Consider the following 27057-nt stretch of genomic DNA (forward strand, 5'->3'; position numbering starts at 1 on the left):
GATTGGGAAAAAGACAACTCACAGTTATAGAAATGCCATATATCACCAGACTTAGATTTAGGTGAATTCCAGAGACCAACCTCTATCACCTGCATCTTATTTTGATTGGGTTTAGGATAGTCAAACTTAACCCAAGCCTTTCTCTCTGCCAATTATTTGGAGAGCAAGGAAATGGCTCCTTCTGGATCTAACAAAAAGGACACACAGAAAGAATTGTCATCAGCAGATTGATGATATTGTATGTCTTTTGTTTCATGATTTTCTCCAGCAGCTGTGCATCCACAATAAGGCAGAAAGAAGACTGAGCTTCTTGAAACCCCATATCTGAGAAACATCTAAAAGGAAAATAAGTCATCCATCATCATTTACTGGGAACTTTCCAACAGGAGAAGAGAGAGGGACCACCCTAAGGTAATTCCTGCCACTCCTGATCAGTCACACAAGTGAGTCAACAGCACCTAATGGAGAATTAGCAAGAACATGTGACTTCTGTCCAATGCCATGAGGGAAGAGTCAGAGACTAATGTTATTTCCATTCTACATCCCTGTCTGAAAGCTGGTTGATGTCCAAAGAAGCAGATGTAAAATGCTGCTAGAGCTGGCTTGCCACCACCTTCTCAATTATCTTTCCAAGAAAAGGGAGGCTACTGACAAGACTATCATCATATAAAAAGTTGACACTGCCAACTGTCATTTTCTATGGAACTACCATACTGCCTTTCAGTTACTGAGTATGAAAGCTGGCATGCCAGACTCCATGCCAACTATTGCAAGAAAACATACTACAGGTCACCTGGTAGCTGAACCAAATTCAAAGAAACATTAAAATTCAAAACCAAAATCAACCTAGTGACAACTGCAACTCATTCATAGACATAATGTTTAACATAACTTGAATATCATCTTGCACTGAAGAGCTCAAAACACTCGACAAATGTTGGTGGAATTAAGCCTCAAAACATCCTACCCCTTGTGAGGCAGCTAAGCAGTCTGGGGTAAAATTTTCTGAAGTGCCTAAGAAACTGCTGCACCCCCATGGAACCTTACTGACTTCAATCGGACTCCATGCAGGCACAAGGGTCTGCCCAGTAAGTTGTCATTAGGGTGACCAGATGTCCCGATTTTATAGGGACAGTCCCGATTTTTGGATCTTTTTCTTATATAGGCTCCTATTACCCCCGACCCCGTCTCAATTTTTCCACATTTGCTGTCTGATCACCCTAGATGTCGTAAGATCAGGAACCAAGTGATTCAGCCAGCAAGTCTATGGCAGAAACAGGAATAAAACCAATTTCCTGATGCCCTGGTCTATACCTTAACCACAAAAGACCATCTTTCCTTAACCACCTCCCTATGGGTCAATTTACCATACAGTCATGAACTTCTTTCATATCAGCACTTTCAGATGACTAATACAAGTCCATGATATACAATTTATGGAGAAAAATATTTAAACCATTAACTAATGACCTAATCTTAGCTTAAAGCATAGCAAACATATGTTTTAAAATATCATTTTAACGGGCTTCTGTGACAGGTTGGATCACAGAAACCCCCTTGGGACTGCCAACTGATGTGCTGAGACTACTTCTGAGCCCGTTTTCCCTGTCAACTTGGGATTTCAGAACCCTGCCTTGTTTGAGACAGAGACCTGGACACTGTCCGTGGCAGAGACAGTATACCTAAAATTCTTCTTTGGGCTCCCCTCTGGGGCAGACACTCCTGTGTCCCCCCAAAAAGGAGGAGACCCGGATCCAGCTGTGGGCTCACAGCTACCAGCTATGACAGACCGTTTACTGGCCAGCAAAATTCCCTCTTCCCACCCAGTTTCATTTAGGTTGGGCTTGCTCCCAGCTACAGTGTCCTTGGGGTCTGTTCCCACCACAGCTGTCACTAGGACCCCAACTTCCAGCTCCAGGATACATGTCTCTGTGCAGCTCTTCCACTCCATTACAGCTAATTCGTGCTTCTGGGTCTTAATTTGCTTTGTCTTTTAAGTTCAGGGTTTGCTGGTGGGCAGCCTTTTCTTTTTCCAGGGCACATCAATTTCCATTTGTCTTCCCTTGAGACTGTCACTCAATGAGCTGGGATACCACAGAGAATCCCCTCCTGCCATAACAGGCACCCATCCACTCCTGTCTTGCTAAGTTAGACACTTCAGTCAGCTTCAGCACAAACACAGAGGTTGGGCCACATCCGTCTGCAGTTCACTGAAACTGAGATGCACGCAACTCAGGGGCTTCTTAGTTAACAGAGACTTTCCCAGCACCCAGTGTTCAGCCTTTCTGGGCAATTGCAACTTGTGTAGTTCTAGCTTCTTCTGATCTTCACTCTTACTTATTTTGCTTCCTTTTCTGTCCCTATTTCCCTTACCCAAAATAAGCAAACAGAAAATAACAAACCAGTAACCACTTTATCTGTTCTCCAGCCACCACACTTAAAACTCACTTAAAATCACTACCAGTATCTCAAAGCAATCAGCTGTGCACAGATCCTGCTCGACTATGCCACTGTGACAGGTTGGATCACAGAAACCCCCCTGGGGACTGCCAACTGATGTGCTGGGACTACCTCTCAGCCCGTTTTCCCTGCCAGCTTGGGACTCCAGAACCTCGCCTGTTTGAGCCAGACACAATAGCCTGCTACAAACCCAGACCCGGGTCTGAACCATGTCCCCCAAAAGCTGCAGGCTTAACTGAAAACAGCTTAAGAAGTTTTCCTGTCTCCAACTCTCAGATGCCCAAGTCCCAATGGGGTTCAAACCCCAAATAAATCTGTTTTTACCCTGTATAAAGCTTATACAGGGTAAACTCATAAATTGTTCGCCCTCTATAACACTGTTTATAGCTGTTTGCCCTCCCCGCCCCCCGCATTAATGCATACTCTGGGTTAATTAATAAGTAAAAAGTGATTTTATTAAATAAAAAAAGTAGGATTTAAGTGGTTCCAAGTAATAACAGAACAATGTGAATTACCAAGCAAAATAAAATAAAACATGCAAGTCTAAAACCTAATACAGTAAGAAAGCTGAATACAAATAAAATCTCACCCTCAGAGATGTTTCAATAAGCTTTTATCACAGACTGGACCCCTTCCTAATCTGGGCACAATCCTTTCCCCTGGCACAGCCCTTGTTCCAGCTCAGGTGGAAGCCAGGGGATTTCTCATGATTTCAGCCTCCTTTGTTCTGTTCCACCCCCTTATATATCTTTTGCATAAGGCAGGAATCCTTTGTCCCTCTCTGGCTTCCCACCCCTTTTTCTAAATGGAAAAGCACCAGGTTAAAGATGGATTTCAGTTCAGGTGACATGATCACATGCCACTGTAAGACTTCAAGCCCTCATTCATCCCAGCCTGACTTACAGGAAGGCCTGCAAGCAAACAGAGCCATCCACAGTCAATTGTTCTGGTTGATTGGAGCCAGCAAGAGTGATACATTTATACAAATAGGATGACCACACTCAGTAGATTATAAGCTTTGTAATGGTACCTTACAAGGGACCTTTTGCATGAAGCATATTCCAGTTACATTGTATTCACACTCATTAGCACATTTTCATAAAATCACATAAAATCAACGTCACAGCTTCGTCCCACATTAAAATTTTAACACTAGAACGTAGCCATCACACATAGATGAACTAAATCTGTGAGCAATTTTGACCCAAGGTTGCCAGAACACATTTATTTCACCCTGTTGTGCATACACACTGAAATTAAAGTTCCTCCCACTGTTACATCTTGCAAGACCAAATGATGGAAAGAGCTACACATCATATGACAAGGTATTATTTTTGAAAAGACATGCCATTCTGATCTATATCTCCAGTTTTAAGTAATGTCAACCGTATTGTGGTTTGACAGAGATAAGCTGACTTATAAAGGAGTTCTATATTTTTGTAACACACAGTGGGGATACCTTTATATGCTCCAGAACAGCAGTTGCAACATTTGTATGAAGATCGATGAGCCTTTTCTTTTCAAGTAGTTCTGGAAGAGAGCTGAAAAAATTGAATATAAAGTAAAACGTTGAGTTGCACATTCTAGTGGAGTTGTGCATTCACTATAATAAATGCATAAATTATGAGAAGCAAAAGTGAAGATTACAAACTGAAAAACAAAGGAGTCAGGAAATACAAGAGTTAAGGTTCTCATAGAAACAGTATATTCAATGTGGGTAATTTAAATAGCTGTAGTTTAGTGATAGAAAACAACTAATGTATACACAGTATGGGCAAAGTAATACAGCTAAATGTAAATGTATACATCTAGGAACAAAGAATGCAGGCCATACTAACAAGATGGGGGGACACTAGTTCGAGAAGCAGTTATTCTGAAAAAGATATTTGGGGGCAGGATAATCAGCTGAACATGAGATTCCAGTGTGATGCTATGGCCAAAAGGGCTAAAATGGTCCTCAGATGCATAACTAGGGATATCTCAAGTAGGCTTAGAGAGATAATATTACCTTTGTATTTGGCACTGGTGCAACCACTGCTAGAGTACTGTGTCTAGTTCTGGGGTATGCAATTCAAGAAGGATTGATCAGACACACTGTACTTGTGACTCACAGCCCTGTTGGAGGTGCTTGTCACTGTGGCATCTGAATAATCACCTATTAATGTTTATCCTTGATCACAGGGATAGCTAGTAGACGTCAGGACCCATTTATCAATAGGATGTAGGAAGTGTGCGTAGCCTAGCCACAGGCATAAATTTAGATGCCTCCTGCAAGAGCCCCTTCTTAAGCTGAGAGCCCGTGAGAAAGCACAGCAATTGAGTGAGCTGCCAACATAAGGAAAGTTTGGCTGCAAAGAGAGGCGGCCAAGGGATAACAATTAGAAAGGCACCAAGTTCCCAAGAAAAGTAACTGACAGAACAAACAGAAAAAACCCAATACACCTAACATACATACCCTAAATGTAGGCTACATAAAAAAAAGCCACAAGAGTAAAACAAAACAACCAAACCAAAAAAACCCAACACCATAGGTAGAAGATCAGCAGCAGAGTGGGGGCTACCCAGTTTATCGCACTGAGTGCAACATGTATTGCCTTGCCTTGGGAGCAGGTGGTGTATGTACACGTGCGGTGCGAGCAATTCATGGCCCTCAGAGACAGAGTATGGACTCTTGAGGCCAGAGTGGCTGAACTGGAGGACAATGAGAGACAGTGGGGTACAGAGAAGAGACTTTTAGAGACAAAGTAGAGCCGTCCCACCTCCTGTCCAACAGCCCCTGTGCTGTTAAGGAGGATGAAAGTCTTGGGGCGGGAGAGCATCTAGCTGGAGTAGAAGGAAACAATCCCATAGTTGGGACCCACCTTCCAGATGATGTCATGACATCCTCTTGCACGGAGGATATCCCTCTGGGGGGCAGGGACTTACTAGGAAGAGACAGGCAATAGTAGTGGGGATTTGATTACTAGAAACATAGATGGTTGGGTTTATGATAACCAGGAGAACCGCATGGTAAATTGCCAGCTGGATGTAAAGATAGCAGATCTCATGAGATATTAAGACAGACCTATAGGTAGCACTGGGGAGGAACTGGTGGCTATGCTACATGCAAGTATCAATGACTTGGGAAAGGTAGGAGAGAGGTACTGGAGGTCAAATTTAAGCTGCTAGGTAAGAGATCAAAGTCCAGGACCACCAAGGTGGCATTTTCTGAATTGCTTCCATTTCCACACGCAGGGCCAGTAAGACAGGCAGGACTACAAGGTCTCAATGCATGAATGAGATGATGGTGCAAGGAGGAGGGATTTAGGTTTATTAAGAACTGGGGAACATTTTGGGGAAGGAGTAGCCTATAGAGGAGAGATTGGCTCCACATAAACCAAAATGGAACCAGACTGCTGGCATGTAAAATTAAAAAGGCTGTAGTGGATTTTTTAAACCAGGGCTGGGGGAAAGCTGACAAGAGCAGAACAACACACTGTTCAGGCAGCCAGTGGAGTGGAGGAAGATTTAACTCTGGAAGAAGAGAGCAGTAAAGGAAGATTTCCTAGAAGGGAGCCCAAAATGGCCAAGATTTCATGCTGAAATAGTACAGGGCTGGAGGACATGGGGGTAGAAACCAAAAAGAACGTTTCTCACAGGAACCCTGACATGTGCTTGGAAAGATGATCCCTGGTCTCCCTATCAGATCAGTACAACTCCCATGAGAACAAAGTATATGGGTGGCAGATATCTCCCTACTATATTTTGAAGAGATGGAAGAAAATCAACACTCAAATAATGAAGTTGCACTATTCAGGTGTCTTACGGCCCTCCCAAAACCCAGTCAGTGTTTCAATTCCAGAACTCATCGGTCCAGAGACAGAAGCACTTAAAAATGGCAGATGAGGATAGCAGGGGTGACTCTAACTGTGTCATCACCATGAGATGACTCAGTACAGGAAACATCTTCAGCATTGAGAAAGTCTGCACCAGACACATCTGCACCATGAAGGTCGATGGCAGAGTCATGGGCTCAGAGAGGATTGCTATCATGTGTTACAATACTGACATCAGTACTGAGGTGTTGTTACTGGGGAAAATATGGACCATGGGTACTCTGCGACCAGTTAATACATCAGAGGGATCCAATCAGGGCTGTAAACTGCTTTTTCATTGAGGGACATGAACCAACACAGAGACATGGCTCATCTTACTAGGCACCAGGGAGGGTGACCTTTGTCTATTCTTACCCTGGGAACTCTGCTCCTTCCTACCCCTTCCTGACAACAACTGGGCGTAGACTCAGTGGCCAAGGGGTTCAATGTCTTTGATGAAGACTGAACACAGGACCTTGGTGTACGGCTGCATCTCACCAGAACACTAGCCAAGAGCAAATGAGCCAGCTTGACAGGATTTTTAGCTTCAGACACTGAGGAGGCCCTTTTTGATAGCTCCAGAAGAAAGCTTGAGAAGGACTATCAGGCCTTTGTGCATTCTTTTGGAAAAGGAGAGACAGATTAAACATTTGCCAGTGACGTGTCCTTCACTGAGACAAAACAGACACCTAGAGTATTCATCACTGGTGATATGGACCGCAGTTTCAGGTGGTACCTGTGGGTACTTGGTGACCAGCCAATGCACCAGAGGGACACAATATGAGCCATAAGGCCATATGCCAGCCTTGCAAGAGGGATAAGTTTAAAATGTCAGGGTTTTGGCTCAGCCATACTGAGTCTAGCCCACTATCCTGTCTTCCGACAGTGGCCAATGCAAGAAGTTTCAGCGGGAATGAACAGAACAGGGCAATCACCAAGTGATTTATCCCCTGTCGTCCACTCCCAGCATCTGACAGTCAGAGGCTTATGGAAACCCAGAGCATGGGGTTGTATCCATGACTATCTTGGCTAATAATCATTGATGGACCTATCATCCATGACCTTAATTAGTTCTTTTATGAAACCAGTTATAGTTTGACCTTTACAACATCCCATTGCAATGAGTTCCATAGGTTAGCTGTGCATTGTGTGGAAAAAGTACTTCCTCGTGTTTGTATTAAACCTGCTGCCTATTAATTTCACGGGGTGACCCCGGGTTCTTGCATTACATGAAGGAGTAAATAATCCCTTATTCACTTTCTTCACGCCACTCATGATTTCATAGACCTCTGTCATATCCCCTCCTTAGTCATCTCTTTTCCAAACTGAATAGTGCTAGTCTTTTTAATCTCTCCTCAGATGGAAGCTGTTCCCATACCCTTAATCATTTTTGTTGCATGTCTTGGTAACTTTTCCATTTCTAAGATATATTTTTGGAGATGGGGTGACCCGAACTGCATGCAATATTCAAGGTGTGGATGTACCATGGATTTCTATAGTGGCATTATATTTACTGTCTTATCATCTACCCCTTTCCTAACAGCTCCTAAAATTGTTACCTTTTTTGACTGCTGCTGCACATTGAGCGGATGTTTTCAGAAAACTATCCGCAAGGACTCCAAAATCTTTGAGTGGTAAAAGATCATTTAGATCCCATAATTTTGTATGCATAATTGGGATTATATTTACTTTGCATTTGTCAACATTAAATTTCATCTGCCATTTTGTTGCCCATTCAAGCAATTTTGTGAGATCCCTTAGTCTCTCTTTGCGTCAGCTTTGGACTTAACTATCTTCTGTACTTTTGTATTGTCTGCAAACTTTGTCACCTCACTGTTTACCCCTTTTTCCAGATCATTTATGAATATGTTGAGCAGCAACGGTCCCAGTACAGATCCGTGGGGGACAGAGCTATTTACCTCTCTCCATTCTGAAAACTGGCCATTTATTCCTACCCTTAGTTTCCTGTCTTTTAACTAGTTACTGATCCATGACAGGAGCTTCCCTCTTATACCATGACTGCTTACTTTGTTTAAGAGCCTTTGGTGAGGGACCTTGTCAAAGTTAGTATTTTTGCAATTTCATATTTGAGTTCCTTCAAAACTTTTGGGTGAATACCATCTGGTTCTGGTGACTTATTACTGTTTAATATACTAATTTGTTCCCAAACCTCCTCTACAGACACCTCAATCCGGAATAGCATTTCAGATCTGTCACCTAAAAAGAATGTCTCAGGTGTGGGAAACTCCCTCACATCCTCTGCAGTGAAGACTGATGCAAAGAATTCATTTAACTTCTTTACAATGGCCTTGTCTCCCTTGAGTGCTCCTTTAGCACCTTGATTACCCATTGGCCCTACTGATTGGTTGGCAGGCTTCCTGTTTCTGATGTACTTAAAACATTCTTTGCTGTTAGTTTTTGAGTCTTTTGCTAGTTGCTCTTCAAATTCTTTTTTGGCCTGCCTAATTATACTTTTACACTTGACTTACCAGAGTTTATTCTTCTTTCCATTTTCCTCAGTAAGATTTGACTTCCAATTTTTATATGCCTTTTTGCCTCTAACTGCTTCTTTTACTCTGTTGGTTAGCCATGGTGGCATTTTTGGGGTCCTCTTAATATTCTAATTTGGGGTATACATTTAGTTTAAGCCTGTGTTATGGCAGTTTTTAAAAAGTTTCTATTCAGTTTGCAGGCATTTCACTCGTGACTGTTCCTTTTAATTCCTGTTTAAATATCTTCCTCACTTTTGTGTAGTTCTCCTTTCTGAAGTTAAATGCTGAAGTTAAAAAGCCTGTGGTAGGCTTTTTGGTTTTCTCCCCCACCCACAAAGATGTTAAAATTAATTGTATTATGGTAGCTATTACCAAGAAGTTCAGCTATATTCACCTCCTGGACCAGATCCTGTGCACCATTTAGGATTAAATCAAAAATGGTCTCTCCCCTTGGGGGTTCCAGGACTAGCTGCACCAACAAGCAGTCATTAATGGTATCTAGAATCCTTATTTCTGCATCCCTTCTGGAGGTGACATGTACCCAGTTGCTATGGGGTAGTTGAAATCCCCCATTATTACTGAGTCCTCTATTTTTATAGCCTCTCTAGTCTCCCTGAGCATCTAAGTACCCGTTATTGGGGGTAACTCTATACCTAAAACGAATTCCTAGTGATGAATCTTATCATTTTGCCAATGGGTGTTAAACTATAACTTAATTATGCTATTTATGCTAATTAACTATTCAAGTATAATAAACTAGCCTAACAAGTAGTCTCACAGTGTGCAAAGTAAAGTACATGGTTCGGTGTCTCCCCCATAGATGGTAAAAAGGAAGTTAAGGAACTGTTGGGCCTACTCCACCCCTTTTGTCCTTGGATAAGGGTGTGGCATGTGAGGACATCTAGTCCCAATGGGTTCTGCTGGCCAGTAGAATCCAATCTCACACTAATGGACTGAATGCGCACCAGAAGCAGAATCCATGCAGACAATCACTGAAAAAAGAACAATTTCCTCCAAAGTCTATTTTTTGAGATTTTGCCATACTGGGCAACAAACATCTAAATTCTTGCTTAACATTCCGATTGAAATTTTGAAAGTTGGTAAAATCATCAGGAGATATTAAAATCAAAATAGCAGAAAATATAACTAATGGAAAGCTATTTTACCTACACTACTAGTGCTTTATTAATTACTTACCTAACAGCTGAAGTTAGCTTAGCTGTATTATCAGAAAGCATACTTATTGCTCCTTCATCCTCCCCTTCAATTCCCTGTGGAAAGAGTTTCATTAAGGTACAACCATGTATGCTGTAGACACAAAACCATATTTGTAAATATGGTTAATTTATTTCTTCTCTATTTTACACTGACAGTGTCCGGATAATAATACTTCTACTGGGTACATGCATATATAATTTATAATTATAAATGAAAAAGTCTAGAAGTTAGAAAAAACACATTGTACAGATGCCATTTGAAACAAAAAGGAAGGTGGGCTTCCTAAAGGCCATAATCCATTTTAGATAATAATTCAAAGAATTTCACAGCTCATGGAGAAGTCTCTCACTGCGTTGTATATGGTGGTATGGAAAGAATGTTAGCAAGGTGTTTGGATCAAGGCTGAAGTCTGTCACCACCTTACAAGGAATTTAGGAGGGGCTATTTTCAACATGTTTGTCTTCAAACCAGACCCAGACAGATTAAAACTGCTGTGCATTTCTGGAGTGGCTGTTAACATATGAACCTGTTTACTCCACACTACAATTTTCAAATACTTAATATGTATCAGAGACTTAATTATTTAAGAGATCAGTGTTGTTAAATTGATTATTTAGAACAGCAGCCCCGTAACTCTGTGAGTCACTGCATACTATTATGAACACATCCTTCTAAGTCTCATTTGGAAATGCTGCAATATTATCACAATAAATTCAGGCAAATAATCATGTTTATGTATTTACAATAGTGAATTCACTTCAGAGGATGAAGTGATATTTTGCAATGACCTGAAGTCTTCCACATGCATTATCTTCTTTTATTACTTTAAGTTTTCTAAAAACCTGGTTTTAAAGTATACCTTATCTAGCTGTATGTTAAAATGTTTATTTCCCCACAACTTCATGGCACCCTTTTTGCCCTATCATCATTTTACATCCAAAGTGCTTCCCTTCCCAGAATGTGTCAGTTAAGATAGTGAGAACTGGCATGAGCTAAAGGAGAGGAGGTTACTTACTATAATTGGAAATTCTTTGGGATGTGTGGTCCCTATTTGGATTCCAAGCATGGGTGCGCATGTGCGCCATGCGCCATAGCCAGAATTGTTCATAGTAGCTTCCATTGACCTGTACGTGCATAGTGCGTCGCCGTGTGGTCCGTCCAAGGCTTTAGGAGGCTGCGCAGCTTGATGCCTCTTACCAAGCAGCAGAGGGGAAGGAGGGCAGGATTGGAATCCAGATAAGGACCACACATCTCAAAGAACCTCCAGTTACAGTAAGTAACCTCAGAGAGAGAGAGAGAGAGATGGTCCCTATGTGGTTCCAAGCATCAGAGAGTAGCGAGCAGTGCTCAGGTAGGAGGCGAGCACAAGGGCTCAGAAGAAGTGTGGAGAACAGCATGGCCCACTGCCGCATCCATTGAATCCTTTGTATCAAGAGTGGTGAACCAGGCTCTATGGGAAAGGGAGGGGATAATGAGAGGGAGGGTGACCATCCGGAAATGGAACTTGTGAATAAATCTGTTCAGAGGTCCAAGATAGGGTGGAAACCACCTCCTTTTTTTGACACAAGGAAATAGGAGGAATAGAAGCCCTGGCAACGGTAGCACTGTTGAATGAGTTCTATAGTGGCCTTCTGGAGGAGGGTATCCGCTTCCTCTCAGAGGAAGTGAGAGTATGATAACGTGGCAGGGCGCTCCTCAGGTGGGCAGCGAGGCAGGAAGGAGAGAAATTAGATGAGGTATCCCTGGTAGACAATATTCCAGCACCCAGTGGTTGGTGGTAATCTTGCCCCAGTTGCGAGTGAAGCAGCTAAGGCGGCCCCAGAAAACCACCTGTGGAGTAGTGAGAGGAGAGGGGGGAGGTTCGTGGGTCTTGGGGAAGGAGTCAAAAGGGCTGCTTAGAGGAACCTCAAGGCAGGGTGGAAATAGAAAGTGTAGCGAGTTTGTTGCAAGGGCAGACAATGCTGAGAAGAATAGGGTGGGCGCTGGGGGTAAGGTTGGTGGTAAGGCTGGTACGTGGCATAAGCTGGCATGAGAGTCCTTGAGGGAATGGAAGGACTCGTCTGTTTTGTTTCTGAACTTGTGGTTGTCGAAGGGGAGGTCCTCAAAAGTGGTCTGGACTTCTTTTGGAAAGCTGGGAGTCCTGGCAAAGTATGAGGCAGCATTGACCGTGTCCTGGACAGTGACCTTGGCCACTAACTTGCCTTCATCCAGTTGACGTTGGAAGTCCTGCTGCCTCTCCGGGGGGAGGAAGGCCTGGAAGTCCATGAGTTTGGAAAATGAAAGGAAGTCATACTTGGCCAGGATGGCCTGGTAGCTGACAATGTGGAATTGGAGGCCAGCAGAAGAATAGACCTGGTATCCCAGGAGGTCCAACTTCTTGGTGGCCCAATCAGGGGGCATGGACCATAGATGTAGTTGGCTCGGTCGCGGCTCGGACCACCAGGGAGTTGGGGGCATGTGGGTGAAAGGAAAGTCCATGCCCGTAATAGGGCATGAAGTACTGGCATTCTGCCTGTTTTGGTGTTGGGGCACTGGAGGCTATGGTGTGCTAGGTGGTCTGGGCCAGTTGTAGAAGGGCATTGTGAACCGGGAGTGCAGTACACGAAGGTCCAGAAGATTGTAAGATGTCTAGGAATTGATCTCACGGGTCCTGAACGTCTTCGACAGGCAGCCTAAGGGATGTGGCCATTCCCCAAAGTCCTGGTATGGCACGAGGTTGGCAAGAGGTGAGAGAATGGGGGAGAATGATAGCATCATCCAGAGACGAGGAGACGCCCATATCGACTGGGGTTGGCAAAGGTGTCTGCTGGTGCCGCCAGAATGGAGACGGCCGAAGGGTCCTCGAAGAAGAAGGGAGGGGCTATGTGCGTCAGGGACAACTGGTGCCATGAAGGAGATGGCATTCCATGCTCATAATAGGGCATCCTGGAAGCCCAGTAGGGCCAGGCATAGAGGTGACCAGGCAGTGGTGGTGCCGAGGTGTAGGGGTACCATAGGTCAGCTGACGGGGCGTATACTGGAGGGTACAGTTGGCGGCAAGGATCCAGACTGAAGGACCGTGCAGGCGAGAAGGTGGGGTCTGGGTAGGAGGACCACTCAGACTCGGAAGATGAGTCTGGTAGGGGAGGAGCCAGTGGAACCATCAGTGCAGGAGGATGGTCCAGGAGCAATAAAGGCACCTCTGGCCCAGCAGAGAAGGGCAGGGTGGAGCAGAGAAGGATGGAGCAGGAGCAACTCGTCCATAGGGGATGGCAGGTGAAGCGTGGCAGGGGACCCGGAGGCCCATATATGGTAGCATAAGCTCAGCCGTTAAATGTCCTAGCATGCCTGGCACCAGGCAGGCAAGTCTGGACAGACCTGGTGGAGTGGATGGAACTGGGGGCACTGGTAGCGAGACAGTCACTGTGGCTGGTGCCAGAGCAGCTTGGACTTGTGCTCGGAGCGGGACATCTTCGGAGCAGGAGTTTCCAAGTCGGCGCGCGACTTCTCACCCGACTTGACATGGCTTGAGGAGGCAACACTGCGCTTGGGGGCGGCCCCTGTCGGGGAGCCACCCTTATGCCCATGGGTGTGCTTTATGTGCACACGGTGGGCTTTTGGTGGGTGCACCGGTGCTGGGTGGGAAGACCCCAGAGAGGCGCTCACTGCCGGTGTTGAATGCCATTCCAGTGGATCCATGGATCCCAGATCTGGGAGTGCACTTGGGCGCATTGCCTCTTCCATGAGGTGTTTGCGGAGGTGGAGTTCTCTAGCCTCCCGGGTGAGCGGTAGGGAATGATCGGCAGATGGAGCAATGTGCAGCAATGTGAGCCTTGCCAAGGCAATAAAGACAAAATTGATGCACATTGCTCACAGAGAAGGCACGTAGGCATGAAGCGCAATATTTAAACCCAGCTTGCCAGAGTACAGTCCCCAAGCCAGGGGGAGTCCCCAGAGGGGATAAGTCCAACGGAAAGTAACCAGCCAACTAATTAACGATGAACAGACAACTACTAAACTACACTAAAGAAAAAATATGTACAATGGACAGAAACAGTTCTTTTAACAAGCTAAGAGCACCGAGGAAGAAAGATTCCAACTCTGGGCATGCGGCGGTAAAAGGGAACTGGAGCTGCGTTGACCTGCACTGCCTCTTAAAGCTTCGGACATGCCACATGGCCGATGCAGATGTGGGTCAACGGATACTACTAGGAATAGTTCCGGTTCTGGCGCATGGCGTGCACGCACACCCATGCTTGGAATCCACATAGGGACCATCACTCGAAGAACAACATTTGTTGATGCTGATGTTTTCAAAGTATGGAACAAAGCCCTATACACGTATTCCCATATATTATATAAAAACAAAATGTTAAACAAAAAATATATTTGTTAAACAAACCTTACCATAATACTTTTAAGCCTTTTGACCTCATCTTCTTGGGCTCTGTAGGATTCCAGCTCTTGCTGAACAGACTCTGCTACCTCTGGGAAAGGACTAAAGCAGTATTATATATCAGGTTCTGTTAAGCAGTCAAATTTAAACAGTAGAACCATTTGGTTTGTATGATCAAAATAACTGTTGAAATGCCTTTCAGAAATATTTATGAAATACCAACTCACTATTATAATAATGAAGCATCAAAAATACAGAACATAATTAATATATGAGAGTAATCAAACATATGCTTAAGCTTTCAGTACAAATATCCATTACTTTTTATATGCTTTATTAAATCCACTTATAAAAGTTAATACATAGTGATGGAACCATAGATGCATACTCTCTACATAACAAAAAAAATCCCCCCAAAGCAGATGAATACAAAGAGGTAAAATGACTGTCCCAGCAGATCCACTAACATCAGTGTTTCAAATTGCTGTAGATATTAAATATATTTCCACAAAACCCTAAAAGTAAAGCTACTGCAATAGGTAAGGATTAGTATAAAGCAATTACTCAACTATTTTACCTGAAGGGACTAAATCTACTAATCATGAGGTCTCCATCCTAAGTAATTTCATTTTCATAAACATTCAAAACAGTAAAGTATTGGGATATCCAAATGGATCAGATGACATCTTTCTTTAAATCTAATAATGTGACCAGTCCACACTAAACAGCAGAGTTTGTCTCTCCAGTGCTGGTTTTCAAGTTTTCATTCTTTTATATCTTTGCTCACACAGAACTCTTTCTTAGCACATCCAGGGCACTCCACTACCGTGTTTGTAAATCATAAGAATTAAGAGATTATGTTTAATTTAGCATTTTCCATATTACCAAAGAGCTCCACTTCTCTCTATAAATCCAATCTGATTTTCCCCCTGAACTGGGAACACATTTCAAAGCATTTTTTACAAATGAAGTCTTACTCCACAGGTACATGAGAAACTAGGCTAATAGTGCCTTTAGAATTAAATAAAAAGCATCTACTCAATTTTCAAACATATTTGTCATTTGTATGCTTTTATTCAAAGGAACATTCAAACATTCCTAAACTAAGTAAAACTGCTAGTGAATCCCTTAAAATGAGATTAATTCCTCTACACTATTTACATAGATGATTGAACTATACCAAACATGCCTATTTTATGAAATTACACAGAGTTCTTTGTGTAGAGTAATGTGGCTTATGACCCCCTTTGCACAAATGCTCTATCATACTTCCTCAAAGACATGGAAAAAATATTAGTATGTTAAGGGTAATTCTTCATTAGAAGTTGATTAATTTAAATATAAAATCTGGAATTGTTCAGCTCACCTGCCTTTATGCTTTTGCCAAAATTTATCAGCTGGAGTTAAGTCATATGATTTTTTATTCTTTTTCTTTGGTCTAGCCCCCGCTGGAGAATTTTCCATTCCTGAAGATTCCTCTAGATTAACTCTGTTCAAATGGAAATCCTAGAAAAAGATAATCTTAATTAAACATCCACAATTTCAAACCAAAATAGAGAATAAAAAAATATTCTTACCATGAACCAAAATAACTAGAAGAAAATAACTCCATACATTTATTTTGATTAAATCCTATGATAGATCTTCCAAATGAAATGGACATTTCAAATCCTCTCTAAAAATCTCTAGGTTGTATGTATAATCTTTCTTCCTTAATGCTTTAAAATAGACTATTTTGCTACCACTCTTTTCCGTTGAGCAAATGTTTTATTTTGCTATTTATTCTAGCGTAACCAAAAGAATGTATTTTTGTTAAATATCTGTACACCAGCCGAAAGAAGTTTACTAACCAACCTAAGGCCTTGGCTACACTGGTGCTGTACAGCACTGCAACTTGCTGGCTCAGGGGTGTGAAAACGGCCCCCCTCCCCGAGCACAGCGAGTACAGCGCTGTAGAGCGCCAGTGTAATCAGAGCCTGCAGCGCTGCACGCTCGCTCGCAGCGCAGCAAACTATTCCCCTCGGAGAGGTGGATTATATATAGCGCTGCGAGAGAGCTCGCGCAGTGCTGGCAGCATGACTACACTCACGCTTCACAGTGCTGCCACGTCTGCGCTGGGAAGTCCCGAGTGTAGCCAAGGCCTAAGATAACATAAGCAGAGTTAGGAGTCGGTGCAGTTTCTTCAAAGTCAAAGTCATTTAATGCTATAATAGAAACAGAATTTCAAGTGAGTGCATGCATATTTGTCCTGTTCTAACTCACATTCAAGAGCGCACACACAAAGATTTTGTAAGCAGACATGATAACCTACTTTGCTTTCTGTATGTAAACTGGATTATTTACCAGGAACTGGAGTTGTCTGACTTAAAATGATTCTATAAATTCACTCTAGAAGGTGCACAGGTTTTCATATGGGATTTGTAGAGGCAATTCAGTAATTTAGAACATATTTGTACAGGGCTGCTATAGGTTTCCTCAGTGTGGTAGAGAAATGTTGTAGTCTAACGATGATGACCCAATTACACCAAAATTGTGGATACAGTACCGTGAGACCAAGTTTTTCCCTGCTGCAAAAAAACCCCACAAGATGCCCCTGGTGGGGATCACTGGGAGGAAAATTCTAAGGTTATAGTCAGTATTTTCAACAGATGATTCTGTTTGAAGAATCTGTGCGGAAACAGGCAAGATTCTGACCCCAGAAACTACAGCTCTCATTCAGAGGACATGGCTGGCTGGCTGTTTCCATAAAGCCTCTTGCAACTTTTTCCCCATACCTTGCCAGTATGGCATCTCTGCATTGACTATAATGGTTGAATGGATTCCCCCTGGTTTACAAGGTGGAAGTAAAAAATGTGGGTAAGCAAACGAGCCCCACTCACTCCCCACAAATAGATCTCCAACCCTGAACAACGCCCATCAGGAGACAGGACCGCAGTGGTGGCACTTCCCCATACCACTCACCATGTATGGTGAATCCCTTCCTTACAGAGATTTGAAATTAATTAATTCATGCTGAAGGATTAATTCGTTCCTCCTAATTATCCCCTTTTCCCCCATTTTGAATGACTGGGGAAGGGAAATAATTCTTTTAGAAAAGATTTTAAATTCTACAGATGTCCTCTGCTCAGACATCACAATTTTAGGGTAAAATGGATCACCTCTGGGCTTCATAAGATAAAGCAAACACCTTCTTTAAAAATATGAAAGGGGCTTGTAGGGTTGCCAGATGTCCGGTTTGATCGGAACGCCCGGTTGAAAAGGGACCCTCGTGGCTCTGGTCAGCACCACTGACTGGGGCGTTAAAAGTCCGGTCCGCTGTACAGTAGCACTAAGGCAGGCTCCCTGCCTGCCGTGGTTCTGCATGGCTCCCGGAAGCAGCGGCACGTCCCCCCTCTAGCTCTTACACCTAGGGCAGCCAGGGGGCTCTGTGTGCCAATGGGAGCTGTGGGGGTGGTGCTGGCAGATGGAGCAGTGTGCAGAGCTGCCTGGCCGCACCTTCATGTAGGAGCAGAAGGGGGGCCATGCCGCTACTTCTGGGAGTTGCTTGAGGTAAGCGCTGCTCAGAGCCTGCACACCTGTACCCCTCCCGTACCCCAACCCCCTGCTCCACCCTGATCTCCCTCCCGCACTATGAACCTCTCAGCCCCAGCCTGGAGCACCCTCTTACACCCCAAATCCCTCATACCCAACCCCACACCAGAGCCCTCACACTCCAACCCCCTGCTCCAGCCCTGATCTCCCTCCAGCACTCCGAACCCCTCAGCCCCAGTGTGGAGCCCCCTCCCGCACTCCGAACCTCTCGGCCCCAGCCCAGAGCTCCCTTCCACACTGAACCCCTCATTTTTGGCTCCACCCAGAACCTGAACCCTCTCCAACATCCTAACCCCACGGCCCGAGCCCCCTCCCACACTCCAACCCCCTGCCTCAGCTGGGAGCCCCCTCCCATACTTCGAGCCCCTCGGCTCCACCCCCCCCCAAGCCCGGAGCACCCTCCTCCACCCCAAACCTCTCATTCCTGGCTCCACCCCAGAGCCCGCACCCCCAGCCAGAGCCCTCACCCTCTCCTACACCCCAACCCCCTGCCTGGTGAAAATGAGCGTATGAGTGAGAGTGGGGAAAGCGAGCAACAGAGGGAGGGGTGGGATGGAGTGAGTGGGGGTGGGGCCTCAGAGAAGGGGCAGGGCACAGGTGTTCGTGCGAGTAGAAAGTTGGCAACCCTAGGGGCTTGTAGAATTTGAATTTGCATTTTTTGTCTTACAATATATAAAAATAAGGTTATTGAAGTTAGATGTTTAAAAGATAAACAGGAAAAAAATGCTCAAGGCGTTCACATTTTGAGAGGGTTCCAATATGCTATATGACTTTCCTCAGGTACAAAAAAAATCCAAACTTGCATTTCTAATACACTCATTACCATGGAATCTAGGCACTAAAGAATGACCACGTCATCCGTTTCCTCAAATAACAAATGATTCTCCAGTCATTTTAGGATTCACTTCAACATTACACACACTTTTTCCCTAAAACTCTCCATCAGCATATTTCAGTCTGCCTTTTGGTGCTGGGATCTATTCCTCTCTCTCCTTGATCATCTATCACTGATGACCTCTTTGACTCTGGGATAAATTGAAAATAGAAAGTTAAACAATTTTTGAGAAATTGCCACAAACTTCAAAGAGTAGAATTTTAAAAACCTGTTTAAAATATTCCTGTTGTATAAGTAGGCATGAGGAAAACACACTAAAGAGAAGTTGAGGGAAATTATCAGTGTTGTTAGAACTAAAAAATTAGTCTATATAAAATTTTTGGAATGTCATTTGGGATTCTAGTGGCTAGTCATATTTTATATGAACACAACACTTCACTGTAAAGAAAATCTAAATTAAGTTTAGAAAATTAAGATTCAGGCTTTCAAAAGTTTACACATACTTGTGTGTGCTGTGACAAAGCACACTATGCACATGCCTACAGGCCTGAGAGCATATACACTGGAGTTAGAATGTGCAAGACAAACAGAAATACTTTGAAAATGTAGCCCTAAATGGCCTTAAAAATACTTTTCAGAGCTGTTCTGATAATTGATTATGCTGGTGCACAAATGAGGCTTTGGCATGCCACGCCACTTCAAGTTACCTGTATGTTCATGTCATATTAAAAAACTAAACAATCATATTAATTAAAGTTCATTCTAAAAACAACCACCTCTGTTTACCAAACTGAAAAGAACAAAATAGGAAAAACATTTTAAAGCTTCTAATGGGATATAACAAACAACGAAGAGTAAAAACTAAAATTAGTGTCCTTTAAATAGAGCAACAGAGGAATAATGCCGAATACCCCACAATAATGCAGTGATAGGTTATAAGTGATTTTTATAAAATAGTCCTAAAGGCTGAGTAGAGAAACTAAGATCAAAATAAAGGACCAGATTTTAGTAACACTCTGTGAGAGCCGTATTAATTTCAATGGCATTACTTTAAATAAGATACTAAATGTCCGTAAATCTGGCCCTAGGTTTTTTGTTTTTTAAACTTTTTCAAAATACTTGATGATTCTGGAACAGTGCAAGAATTGCAAACTTCACCCAAAAAGTGCTAGAAATGGTTTTAATACAAGTCATCTCTCTAAATCCTTTCATATTGGGACTTGGATTTTTCCTGACTTAAAGGAGACTGCAGGCAATGGTGCCCTAAACCACAGGCCCCATGGAGTTGAAGTTGGCAAGTCATCAGATGTAAACAAATTACATGCAAAACTGCTACAAGAAATGGGAAATGATGAAGACGCTTTCACATACATTTTCATAAAGGTTACGCCATTCAGGAAGGATACAAAGAGATTATCTTAATGACATCGTGTACAAGATATTTGGAAACTAAATACTAGAAAATCTGATGATTTTTGCTGGAGAGGGAAACATTCAGAAGCTACACTGAAAGATCACACGGGGCGAGGGAGGATGGACAGATCTATACCCTGAAAAAAATGCAGTGTAGCTAAGGATAACCAGCCTCATGAAAAAAAATTGTCATGCCTGATTATAATTTTGGATATATTTGTAGATACTATTGCCAGAACAGACAAGTGGTGGTAATGTAATTTAATTAACATAATATGCATAATGTAATTAGGTTTTCAAAAGTAACTGACAAAGTTTCATAATAGAAGTGAACAGCCAAAGTGTGAAGAGTCATGAACCAGGAAAACAGTTGACAGAAAATTAAGGGAGAATGGAACTTTCTTAAAAGATGGAAAGAAAGATAGTGAGGAGTCACAAGGATCAGTTTTTGTAATCAAGTTTATATTATTTAACAACAAATTATGTTATATGCAAGCTTACTATACTCCCTATACTCCAAGCTTAAAAAATAGACTAACCCGGGATGTCCAACAAACAACGAGAAACTTATCAGATGCAGGCCTTAGGTGGTAAACTGAAATTCACTATAGAACTAATAGCCTTTGAACTTATAACCAAAATAAGGAATGAGTAGTTCTCAATATGGAAGACTTGAATTCATATTATGGAGGGACAATTTTCATAAGCACGTTTGCGTCTCATTCCAGAGAAAGCCAATTTTTCCACCTCTTTTCCTTCCCTAAACATACCTACTTTCCACAAAAAACAAGAAACTTTCTGTCTCCAATTTCTCAGTATGGTCGTCTATCAGAAATATTTTTTTTTATTGTTTAAAAGAAATTTGAGATACTAGTGTTAACTTTTAGAAGTTAAATACCTTGTATAGGTATTTTAACTTTGTCTTGCTGTTTTGTCCCCAATGAGAACTAATGCCTTTGAATATTTTGTGGAAAATTAAGTGATTAATTTTGGAGTAATTCACTATGAATATCTGAAGCCTTGAAAATACAGCTGGGCAAGCAATTTTCAATTTGTTGGCAATTCTCAAAAAAATAAAAAATTAGTTCACTGTGACAGTTCTTGGGGTACCCAGGTCTGTAAGGGTACGTCTATACTTACCCGCTGGTTCGGCGGCAAGCAATCGATCTTCTGGGATTGATTTATCGTGTCTTGTCTAGACGCGATAAATTGATCCCGGAAGTGCTCGCCGTCGACGCCAGTAATCCTGCTCTGCGAGAGGAGTAGGCGGAGTCGAAGAGGGAGCCTGCCTGCCACGTGTGGACCCGCGGTAAGTACCTTTAAGTTCGAACTAAGATACTTTGACTTCAGCTATGTTATTCACGTAGCTGAAGCTGCGTATCTTAGTTCGAGCTGGGGGCTTAGTGTGGACCAGCCCTTTGTCACCTTGTTATCCCCTGCTTCCAGTAAGAGGGAGTCTTTCTTGTAGTAGCTGCGTGTCAGCTCCTTAACACAACCAGCCTTTTAGCCACTCCAGCACTCCCCTCTAGGCTATGCCAGTTCTAACTTTGCCTTGCATATTAACAACAGGTGCATTCCAATCCCTGAATCCCTTTGAATCATTCCCCTGTGATATCCAGCCCCTGAACTGGCTACTTTAAGAAATCCCAGATTCACTGCCCCCAATCACAGATCCACTGCAGTGTGTCCCAGTTTATCAGTTTTACTTTAAATCACCAGTCCTGTAAACCACACAGTGCTTGTGAGCACTTCTGATAAAACAAAAGGTGATTTATTTAAGAATAAAGATTTAACTAGAAATGAGAGTGTCAGAAACGTGTTGTTACAACACAAAATTATAAAATAAAAACCTGGATCTACATTTATCAATAATTATCTTTCCTTTCTAATATTGTAGATTTCCCACCCAAAAGCTCAGTTTATTGAAGAGCTGGATGGTTTCTTAGTAACCAGCATCCGAAACTTCCATGAAAGCACCCTTACTCCCCAAGGGAATGAATGGATCTAGAGTGTCTTTCCCTACACACTGTTATACTAAAACAGGCTTTTGCTTCTATTCACAGACATGGTGAAGCTCTGTCTGTTGTAATGTTCTTATTTCAATTCTAATGTGTTTCAATTGTTTGATGGTTTCTCTGATGGTTTTTCATTGATAATTTTGGGAGAGGGCAAGGCTGGTCAATTGAGTCTTGCACTAACTGACTGGCTGATTAGGGAGGAGTGACAACTCGCTCTTGCTTGCATGGTCCTTCCCCGAGGCCCATTACTTCTTGGTGATTAACTCTAAAGTTTGTACTCTAAGGCCTGGTATACAGTAGGAAATTAGGTCAGTATAACTACAACACTCAGAAGTGGGAAAAATTCACTCTCCTAAACACTGCAGTTAAACCAACCTAACCTCTGATGTAGGCAGTGCTAAGTCAACAGGACCTAGCTATGGCATCTTGGGAGGTGAATTACCTACACCAATGGGAGAAGTCCTCCTGTTGGCATAGGTAATATCTTCACTGAAGTGCTGCAGCGGCACACCCGCACCACTGCAGCGTTTTAAGTGTAGACAAGCCCTTAATCCATAAAGCACACTTTCAGTATAAACATATTATTCCTTAAATATTACCCGTACATACATCTTGCAAGGAGTATTAGTTTTGACAAATTACAAGCTTTCTGTAGCACCTCACGATATCCCTTATGGATAAAAATCCTGAAAGATATGTGTTTGGTGAAATGAGTTTGACAGGTCCGAGGTAAAAGGAGTTTACAAAAAATGGGACCCTTTGTCAAAGGGTCTCTGTGTCACATTCACCCCTAACAAATAGAAAATTCCAAAATATTTCAGTGAATCAAAAGTGAACAAAAATCATTTGGGGTTGATCAAAACCTTTTGTTTGACCTAAAACAAAATGTTTCATTTGCGTGCACTTTTAAAAATAAATTCAAAGGAAATGAAGGGCACCACCACATCTCTTACAACCGTTAACACGGGGGAGTTTGGGCATTCATGTGGGTTCAATTTTCCTCTCTGCCTCATATGGAGAAGGGATTTGAACTTGGGTTTCCCACACTGCAGGATAGTGCCCTAATCACTGGGCTATGGGGTAGTTTGGTGCAGGTGTTTCAATCTCTCCTGTTGAAGTTATTCCACTGTATCTAAATAATTAAATAGTCATTAGAGCAGGGCCATGAACTTGAGCCTCCCACCTCCTCTGACGACTAGGCTATAAGGCAGTCTGGGTTGGGTGTCTCAGTCTCATGCTGAAGCTGTTCTGCTTAGTATAAAATACTTGAATAGACATTGGGCCACAGAGAATGACTCTGTAGCCTGGATTGTTAAGAGAAGACTAGTGACCTTTTGGAAGAGTAGCATCAATTATACTGAAAAAGGTAACTCTCACAAACAGGGAGAATTAATCTTTGTGTTTTGGCATTTTATTTTGCATGGGGGAAAAAAAAAAAATCAGCATTGCTCTATCTCCACCACCAGAGCAAATCTTTCTCTCTCTCATCCTGCTTCATCTTCTCAGTCTCTGCATTACCTTCCCACTCCATTTTTTTAATGCCACATTTGCTACCTCTTTGAGTCCCTTATTTTTTCAATCTTTCTCCTGTCACTTATTTTTGTGCCTCTTTGGAATAGAGGTCTTGAAGTAATTCTAAGCAGTTTGCCTCTGCAAGTTTTTCACATACTTGTTGCAAGAAGAAACTGACATGTAGCTGAACTGCAAAGGAAAACAACAATTTTAAGTCATTCTGTCTTTACAGCAGGCATGAGACTAGTTTGCAGAGGAAAACTGACTAGAGTCAGTTTCCTTTTGCATTAACTATTTTATATATGGAGTATCGGAGAAAAAACAAACAAATCCCTGAACCTTTTTCTGGAACTCCACTTTTCCTGGTGGTCCTTCTGGAACAGACCAATCTATTTTATTAGCAAATTTCCCTACTTATGACTTTCTAGGTGACATTTACAAAGATAACTATATCCTCTGGGTTGTTCAAGAACAATCAAATCCTTGCTTTGAGCCAAAAACAAAAACAAAACACAAAACCACCAATCTCTTATCCAGATACTTTCCAAGAAAAGAGTTAAAAGAAATTTTTAAACAAGAACTGAAATAACTGAAACTTGGCATTAATCATTTACTAGCCTATATTCTCTATTCATTACATATTACTGGAACAAAGGAATAATTTTTTTTCTGGGTTACCACCTTATTTTGCTTTTGTTTTATGTAAATAGTAATTTTTATACTTGTTTCTTCAATATACGATATTATAAATAGATTGCAGTCTCCATGGAAGATGTTCTTTCTAATTTTCTTTTAAGAATACCTTATGTGGTGTTGGTTTTTTTTAAATAGACATTTTCCATGGTTATAGGGACCAGACTGATTGAACTAAAACAATCTTCATATTTTTTGTATATTTTTATGTTACATTATACATTTACAGAAATTATACTATAACTAGATATTCCTTTAGAAATTAATGTAAAATTAAGGAAAGTTGTGAAAAATTAATTTAGGAAAACAATGTGTCCTGGGTTTATTGATCAGATTTTGTAACTAGTTACTAGATTTATTTTCCTCAGTTCCATAGTAAGATGGAAATAAAAATAAGGCAGAAGTATACAGTAAATATAATGAAGGAGTTTTGAAGTAGTTGAAAACACCCTGAAAAACTATTTACATCTAATTTCACCTCATCTGGCCTCAGTATCCATAATCCTTTGAAAAGTTTCCTTCCAATTTCTTTTTTTATATACAATTCATTCTTAGAACGCATTTTTATGGCTCCTTTTCTTATCCTTTTATTCAGTATGGTCCCATTCCTGCAACAAATGCAATCTGAATAGACCCCTATATGCATACATACGTTGCATATCTGTCTGCATGACTGGGATAATAGTGAGTAAAAAGTTAAGAAAACAGTCATTAAAATGGATGTGTCAAGTTTAATTCCTCTATTCCATATTTTTTTGACACACTGCATTTTATGTGGAAGACCAAGATATATCTATTTGTGTCCCAGTATTGTTCCTTTAAAAACAAACATGCATCAAGGGCGCGAACTGAAGCACACAAAAGTCAAGAAATGACAATATCAAAGTTGTCTGTTCAACCTTAACTGAGCCTGTGTTTACACTGTACAACATTTTTAGTTTATTTTTTTTAATGCAGGATCCCTGCCTCATTCATTGCCCACATGAGACAGTAAATGAGATAGTTGTCCTTAGCACCCGTTTCACCCATTGCCGGGGCCACAGAACGAATGAGTCAGAGGGAAGAGGGAAATATGGTCCTGTTAAAGCACAGACCTGGGACACAGTAGATCTGAGTTTTATTCCTGCCTGGATTTTGTCTGACTTGACAAAATCAAAATCTGTGTGTCAGTTCTTCCTCTGTAAAATGGAGGTAATACTTCCCCTGCTTCACAGCAGGATGCGATGAAAACAAGTTGATTAATGTTTGTGAGGTGCTCCAAAACTACAGCGATGGGAGTCCTAGACGTACCCACATAGACAGAAGACTGAACAAGCAACCTTTACTTCAACCTATCCTGACCTGAGCATTTAATTTTATAACTAACATTTTTAATGGAGGTTTTTGTATATATTGTACATACAGTACATGGCATAAGATGATATCTTTAATCTTCCACAACAACGCAACTAAGGTATTATATATTAAGATCTAACCTGAACATGTATCAAGATAACTGAGTCACTTAAACACAGCTAGAATTCCAGACTGGAATCATCACAGTATAAATACACTTAAAGGAAAAAAGACTTAAAAAAATATATGCTGCTATCTACTACCGACGCAATCAGAGCAGAGTAATTGCTGGCCTATCACATTGGCTTTGTCACACCTATATGTTTTCATTGTCTTCCTCATACATCCATATCTACCTACTAATACTGAACCTAGCGGTAATCTAAACAAAAAACTCTCTACTATGGTTGTAGCTGCTTCCATCATTTCACACTGATTCAGACATACAGTCTAGGCTTCAGAGTGATGTTTGGGTTTACTGTGTGTGCTTGTTGTGTGTGGATTTGTGAGCATGGCTAATGAAGTGTGTGGGCTGTAGTGAGGGGCTGGGTCTTTGGGCTTATTGTTCTCCCTCAACAGAGCCGCAGCAGGGTTCAGAGGCAGCATGAGGCAGCCTAGCTATTCCACGTTCCCTTTACTTATTGGATTTTGTGATTGTGAGAAAGACAAGATCAAACACTCTTCCAAATACCTGCATCAATGGGAAGACAAGATAGATAACATAGGCCTCCAGAAACTCTTCTGTCAGGAAAGGAAGAACTTCCCCCAAATATAAGTGGGCAAGGTGATCAGAAAACCTCTCCCCTTAAACACCTGTTGATTTTGGGGAGTGGGGAAGGACAGCAGTTGATGGGCACAACACAGAAAAAGATACAGCTGCCCAGAAGGGGTGGGGGTGGTCTGAGAGAACTTTAGCCAAATTTTGATCCCTCTGGCTGCAGGTATGGTTACCCAGGCCTCTCCAGTTTTTTCAAAAGAAGAGGCTATGTATGCCCTCTCCCTCTCTCTATCAAAAGGTGTGTTAGGTTGCCCCTTCTTGCGGCCATTAAGAATATATTTTAGATGCTACAACACTAAGTGAGGCTTGTTCCTGTTGTAGGAGTAAGGCACTCTAAAGCTCCCCAAACCTCCACTAAAAATATTTTTTTAGTTACACTCATATTTGGGAATTACTGGCCTTCACTAGTTTTTCTGAAGAACTGAGGGTCAGAGAAAGTACAAAAGTCTTTCTTATCCATAGTTCATGTCTTTTATTTGGCTG

General features: G+C 42.0%; 1 protein-coding gene across 1 annotated transcript in view; it reads right to left on the reverse strand.

Annotated features, from left to right (window-relative positions):
* SCFD1 (sec1 family domain containing 1) overlaps positions 1 to 27057 on the reverse strand; it is a 144494-nt gene that overhangs the window by 92009 nt on the left and 25428 nt on the right. Inside the window, exons 11-14 of the mRNA XM_034768729.1 lie at positions 15766 to 15905; positions 14411 to 14501; positions 10004 to 10077; positions 3920 to 4001 (exon numbers count right to left, since the gene is read on the reverse strand). Coding sequence (XP_034624620.1) covers positions 3920 to 4001; positions 10004 to 10077; positions 14411 to 14501; positions 15766 to 15905 — 387 coding nt within the window. The remainder of the gene's footprint in view (positions 1 to 3919; positions 4002 to 10003; positions 10078 to 14410; positions 14502 to 15765; positions 15906 to 27057) is intronic.

This window comes from Trachemys scripta, chromosome 4 (genome assembly GCF_013100865.1).
Source record: "Trachemys scripta elegans isolate TJP31775 chromosome 4, CAS_Tse_1.0, whole genome shotgun sequence".
NCBI lineage: Eukaryota > Metazoa > Chordata > Testudines > Emydidae > Trachemys > Trachemys scripta.